The sequence below is a fragment of the Rhagoletis zephyria genome, unplaced genomic scaffold, assembly GCF_001687245.7.
Source record: "Rhagoletis zephyria isolate East Lansing unplaced genomic scaffold, Rhagoletis_zephyria_1.1 Rzeph_scaffold_10621, whole genome shotgun sequence".
Classification (NCBI taxonomy): Eukaryota; Metazoa; Arthropoda; class Insecta; order Diptera; family Tephritidae; genus Rhagoletis; species Rhagoletis zephyria.
In genome coordinates, this window is record NW_016167698.1 from 2,383 (window position 1) to 8,327 (window position 5,945).

Here is a 5,945-nt window from a genome sequence, read left to right on the forward strand (position 1 = left end):
GAATTTCCAAAATGCCACATACAGCTGCTTCTATTCAAGCACGCATTTACTTCTGCATTAGCGTAATTCCATGCAAACGTAGAAAACGACAAACATACATTTCAGCAGAAACCTATAGCTACATATCGAGGGCTTATACAAGACAAATTACTGATTTCTTGCATTTTCAACTTTTCGCTGTCAATATTATTGAAAAGCAATTTCATTTTTTTCTAAAGCCAATACAACCGTGTGCGCGATTGTACTTCCAACCAGCTCTATTCCTCAACGTAGATTTTTAATTTCCTTTTTCGCGAGTTCCTCCACCCAATAAACAGAATATTATTTTCAAAAATTTGTTTGTATCTCGCTTTAAGATTTCCCGATGTATTAAAGTATGGAACTAAATTTATGTAATATTTTCCAAATCGTTGTGCAAATTCTTCCTTGATTACTGCTTTCCTTCATATTTACTCATCGTAAGTCAGTTCCGCGCCACATTGAGTTTGCACCAGTTTAATCAATTTTTAGGATCTTTCTTCTTACCCTTAAGTTTGGTTGTCACTTCACTAGACTTTTCCAGGGCTTTGATACTAGCATCGAGCTTACTTTCTATTTCCAACATGCTTTTACGTAACGCTCGAAGCTTTTCTCTTGTCTAACAATATTTAAAAAAGGATTAATAGAAATTGAACGTGAAATTCTGCGTATATACATACATACTCTCTCTCTCTCTGCAATAACGAAACAACTCAAATTATAAAAAAATTTAGTAGAGAAAATAAAGTTTGCGTTTTTTGGAACGTAATGACGCAATCGTATTGGTAAAAAAGTAAACAAATGTCGATTATCCACAGAAAAATATGGTTATTTTTTCAACCTAATCCGTTATACATATGTACATATGTATATTTTAAATATACATGCATATGAAATTTTGAGTTATGTGGTTATTGCAGAGGACCATTGATATGTACATATGTATATATGTATTTGTACCTCCTTCATGTGGTAGATATCTTCTTCCGCTTTTTCTTTATCCCAAAAGTCGACTTGGCGTCTGGTGATTATGAAAATATTTTAAATAGAAAGATATAAGTATTTATTGGACATTGAATACAACTTACTTTATGGTTTTTAATATGCCAATTCTGCCCCTCAATTTCAAGACTCTACCACACTGGGCATGAAGCATAATTTATGGAAAGTTTCGTTTTTTCTCAATTTTGCCAAATTAGAAAGATATTATTTAGGAAGTTAGTAGACACTTTTATCGATATTTGTACAGAAATTTCTATTGTTGATGTTTATTAAAAAGAAAACATCAACATTTTGATGTGAGCTTAAGAGTTTCCAGCAATTATTAAAATTTATAAGCATGGTTTTACGCTTAAACGTTTGCAAAAGTGCCAAGTAAAAGCTTTGTAAGTGAGTGAACTAGTATGTAAAGCACCAGAAATTAATTTAACAAAAATAAACCTTAACTCAATTATTTGAACTTACTTCATCGATATACATATGTATATGCATACATATATGTATGCACATGTTCCCGAGATGGTGATTTCCAAAACTTAAGTCAACTGACCTTATCAGCATACAAAATAAAGAAAAACATTTCACAGCTTGATGGTGATTCCCACCACATAGATAGAGATGCTCAGGGCACAGTATAAAAGCTTGCTAAAACGCTATCAGTTAAAACAAACACTTCCCAGCTTTAAAATAGCACACAAGCTCGTAAAAAACGCGTAAAAGCCCAATAAATAATTTTTTATTATATTCAAAATTACACAAAAATTATAAACATGAAAGTTGTTGCGCTTTTTGGTATACTGCTGATAATTGCTGCCATCATCTTGAATGGCGCCACAGCTTCACGCGACGCACGCCCCGTGCGTCCAAGTATTAGCGCGCCTTCACCGAGAAGGGAGCGACCTATTATTTATGATGCACCAATAAGGACAGGAAAACCGAAGACAATGTACGCTTAGTAACAAAATAGAATAGTTGCAATTCGAAAGATTAAAAATAAATAAAACGGACTAGATTCCTAAATTAACCCAAACATACATTTATTTTTCGTTATTTTATTTATTCATGAATTTATAATACGTACATGTATTTCATTTAAAACTTTCACATTCTATTAATATAAAAGTGTAGACAGATTAACAAAAAATAACCAAATACTTGAAAAAATGCAAAATATTAATTTTTATCAAATCTTAGAATAATTCTGAAAAGCCTTTAACAGCATTTATAACGCTGTGTCATCTTGTTGCTATCATTGAATGACCCGCTCAACCTTTGCAAGTTGGGGTTGTCTGCTTTACTTCTTAATGTTTGCAAGGAATTCCTTATGACGTTGGATGGCTTTTTCATGCTCTTTGATTTGTTGAGCATGGAATTCAGCTTGCTGGATTTGATCGTTCTTCAAGAGTTTGAGTTGTTCTCTTTGCTGCAAATGTTAAGATTTCACAAATTAGTCTACATGAACGCTATTTTTAGCAAGTTTATTTGTATGTATGTATGTATGTATATAAGTTCAACGTTTCATGTATGTGATTTCTAGCACATAAGTCTATACAAATTGGCAACAAACAGATTACGTCACGGCCAGCTATGTTTTGGTAAAACAAAGCCAAGCCTCTTGCCGTCCAACATATGTATATAGATGCACATACATACATACATACAACACTTGAATCAATACAATTTGCATATTTACGATGCATATAAATTTGCAAGAAGTTAAAAGGGCAATCATTGGCCAGATAGTAAAATAATGCATTTACCTTGTTATAAAAGTATTCTTCTTCATGCGCTGCCTCCAATTTACCAAAAGCACCACCAGCTTCGCGAATGGATCCACCACCGCCGCCACCCTTGCCGGCGCCACTGCCTAAATCACCAACTTGGCTGTCACTCATCTTAGCCAATCTGAAATTTGAAAACAAAAACTTACAACATAATAAACTGGTGAGCAATAAAAACGCATATGCGCTACAAATATTACATAACCACTAACGATAATTTAAGAACTTTGCCGAACTTTCGAATTCGCACGCTATTTGTCTATTTGTTTCTCGATATTAAAACAAAAATTAAATACATAGTAAGTAAAGGTGGTATTCTGCGCAATTTTTTAATACGCATGCAAAAAGAAAATCTAAAAAAATGCCGGTCCCTTTGTGTGATTTCGGAGACGTGATGACTGTGCAATACTTACTGCATTCCCTTGGGATAAATGCACGCTGCGCTGCGACGTACTACGAACATCTTGTTTTGGTTTGAAAAAGAATCTGGTTTTTAAACTCTAAAAATATAAGAAAATTAAAAATATTTATTAGGTAGTCATATGATTAGGAATACTTAGAAATCATGGGAAATGTAGTCTTCCTTTCTATGAAGGCTTTTTACTTTGATTAAGGGTTATATTTATATATCCCATACGTAGCTAATTGCATTTACTTTAATTATAATTTACTTTACATATCTTATTGGCAAAAAATTTTTCACAAAAACTTACCACTTGTCACTTCTGCAGTAAAAAATTGAATGTCAAATTTTTGATCGCGGAGTTCTAGGAAATTGGGGCTGGAACTAGGGCTGCCAGCAGCAAAAAATTCTAGCATTGGCTTCAAAAAAATTACCAATTTTGGAGAATATCTACCAATAACTATTTTAGTTGTTTTAATAAAAAACTATAGTTTTGTTCTATTATTTTATACATTTTATTGTATAAGAATATTGTTTGAAAATTAACCAAACGCATACAAATCAGGGACAATAGGACAAAATTTCCATAATTTGCCGTCTAATTTTGAACTTTTTACTCTGAATTTAGTATAACAACGTGCAGCAAAATTTTTTTGTTAATTTTTTTTTTTAATTTTTTTGCCGCCGGTCTTTCGGTTTTTTTATTTTTTATTTAACAATTATCACTTATAAAAACCGCGTTGATTTTTTCTAATTTTCCTGTTATCAATCATAGTGTGCAATTACTTCGCTGCCCATTTTTTCCTTTTTTAAGGAATTATTTAAATAATTTAGGCAGGCAAATGCCCTCAGGAGTGTAGCTTCACCTTTGGAAAGAAATAGAAAAACAAAGATATTTAACTACGAAAAATAAAGCGGGAACGAAAAGTTTTATTTGTTTTTGAAATAAAATACTTTAACAAAAATGTTCAGAAATGAAAAAAATCTATCTCTTTACAAACCCAAATTTTTCCTGGCAATTTTGGTAATAATTTGGAGAGATGGCAACCCTGACTGGAACGCTGGAATTCCAGGCAGATGATTTTCTTTTCACTGCCGGTAGAGGTCGCAGATTTTGTGACAGAGTTGCACATTTCATAAATTTCATTTTCAGGGAATTTATCTGAATGCGTGGATACCTCAGACCTGTGCAAACGTCGGAAATAAGCCGGTTTTCCAATCAAAATTTAGTATGTTTACGAGGTTTACGTTGTTACGAGACATATATGCGTTTATATGAATTGCCTATTATCAAAAAAAAGAACACATTGCGCGTCTCCATAGGCAAAAGTTTTTGCTTTTATAATAAAATATCAATAATGTTGCCGCCACGAAGTTATCGCTCAAATAAAAATGTAGCTGTAAAATTAAAATCTCTGATAATTATTGCTTGCCAAGAGCAATATGCCATCTCCATTGGCAAAATTTTGCCTGATAATTCTCTTTACGTTCTTTTCCGCTTTAATTCGCAAGTGATTTTGATGAATCTGGCAAAGCAAAATAAACTTTAAACTTAAGTTTTTATAAAAAACTAGAAATTTCAAAATTTTGCAAACTAAAGTGTTTGGCAACATCATAAGGGAAACAAACGGCAACTCTGCCGTAAAGAACAAGAAAACAATTGAAGAAGAAGCATATTGGTTGTCAAATTTTTGCAGAAAGCCTATTTGGCTGATGCTGGTGGAAAATAGTGATTTTTCTTCATTTTATAATATTTTATTCATTTTATTTTGCCCTAGAAACCAGTACATAGTGTATTAGAAGCTGAATTTCTTCAGTTAAGTGTAAAATGGTGGAAACTGACGATGCAGCGGAGCTTCTTTTCTTTGACACCTTTTCACATGAAGTGGACACGGTAAGCGGTGATTATTTGCATGTGTTTTTTTTCGTTTCGTTTTCACCATTTAATCTTCAACTGTTATTAACCATTCGTTTTTCCAGGACATCAATCTCGATCTTGTGCAGTTTCCAAAGCCAGTGTATATCACTCAAGTGCGCATAATACCATTGGGAGCACGCGTGCAAGCCGACTTTCCCGGCGGTGTGCGCCTCGGTGCCACCAATCCCTCAAAATTTGATATTGAATTTTTCGTCAATGATTTGGGCATGCCGGGTGCCTCCACATTTGAAAATTTAGGTCAATTAAAGTATAATCAAAACGATTGCATTCATCTAGAATGTACACAAGAGAAAATACCCACTGATGGTTTGGTATTACGTGGCTGGTATAGCACAATTACTTTGGCAGTGTATGGTATACTAACCAATTCGATGACTGAACCAATTGCAAGCCCACCACCGCTACCTTGCGAACCAGCTGGTCCTGAAGAGATTTGCAATTTAAGTGGCAGTGGTGAAACGCGTGAACCAAGCTTGCTGGAGGAGACAAGCAAAGACGAATGGAAGGAACCTTTACCGAGTGAGGTGCCATCTGTACATAAAGCGAATCTTAGCGATTTTGAGCGGGATGAGTTGGAGTATGCCGGTGGGCGGAATGACCACTACCAACAATCCGGAGATGAACGTGAACGTGGCATGCGAAAGACTTCGCATTCTTCGGAGCGCTCTTTACCTTCGCGTAATCGCACGCACTCGGAGAGTAATGAAAGAGAATATTTGCGGTAGGTTAGAGAATAGTCAACATTATTTTGAGATATCAAATCAATGGACGGGAAACTAAACCCACATAACCTAAGGTTATTTCT

At 34.2% G+C, this 5,945-nt stretch overlaps 2 protein-coding genes across 2 annotated transcripts; one reads left to right on the top strand and one right to left on the bottom strand.

The window, feature by feature from the left end:
* Positions 1-2,053: 2,053 nt before the first annotated feature.
* On the bottom strand, positions 2,054-3,597 carry LOC108376546 (ATPase inhibitor A, mitochondrial). Its single transcript, XM_017632765.1, has 4 exons — positions 3,512-3,597; positions 3,212-3,298; positions 2,778-2,922; positions 2,054-2,440 (listed from the first exon to the last, which is right to left on the bottom strand). The coding sequence occupies exons 2-4, from the start codon at positions 3,259-3,261 to the stop codon at positions 2,312-2,314; spliced, it is 324 nt and encodes a 107-aa protein (XP_017488254.1). The 5' UTR covers positions 3,262-3,298; positions 3,512-3,597; the 3' UTR covers positions 2,054-2,311.
* A 1,278-nt stretch (positions 3,598-4,875) lies between these two features.
* On the top strand, positions 4,876-5,900 carry LOC108376545 (protein virilizer-like). The gene is made up of 2 exons (XM_017632764.1): positions 4,876-5,095; positions 5,182-5,900. The coding sequence occupies exons 1-2, from the start codon at positions 5,030-5,032 to the stop codon at positions 5,863-5,865; spliced, it is 750 nt and encodes a 249-aa protein (XP_017488253.1). The 5' UTR covers positions 4,876-5,029; the 3' UTR covers positions 5,866-5,900.
* The last annotated feature ends 45 nt before the right edge of the window (positions 5,901-5,945 follow it).

Excerpts from the sequence above, each read along its gene's own strand:
- LOC108376546 (XM_017632765.1), bottom strand. The coding sequence starts at position 3,261 with ATGTTCGTAGTACGTCGCAGCGCAGCGTGCATTTATCCCAAGGGAATG. Across the intron at positions 2,923-3,211 it reads ATTTATCCCAAGGGAATGCA|ATTGGCTAAGATGAGTGACA; the intron begins GTAAGTATTGCA and ends TTCAAATTTCAG. Across the intron at positions 2,441-2,777 it reads AAGAATACTTTTATAACAAG|CAAAGAGAACAACTCAAACT; the intron begins GTAAATGCATTA and ends TAACATTTGCAG.
- LOC108376545 (XM_017632764.1), top strand. The coding sequence starts at position 5,030 with ATGGTGGAAACTGACGATGCAGCGGAGCTTCTTTTCTTTGACACCTTT. Across the intron at positions 5,096-5,181 it reads TTTCACATGAAGTGGACACG|GACATCAATCTCGATCTTGT; the intron begins GTAAGCGGTGAT and ends TCGTTTTTCCAG.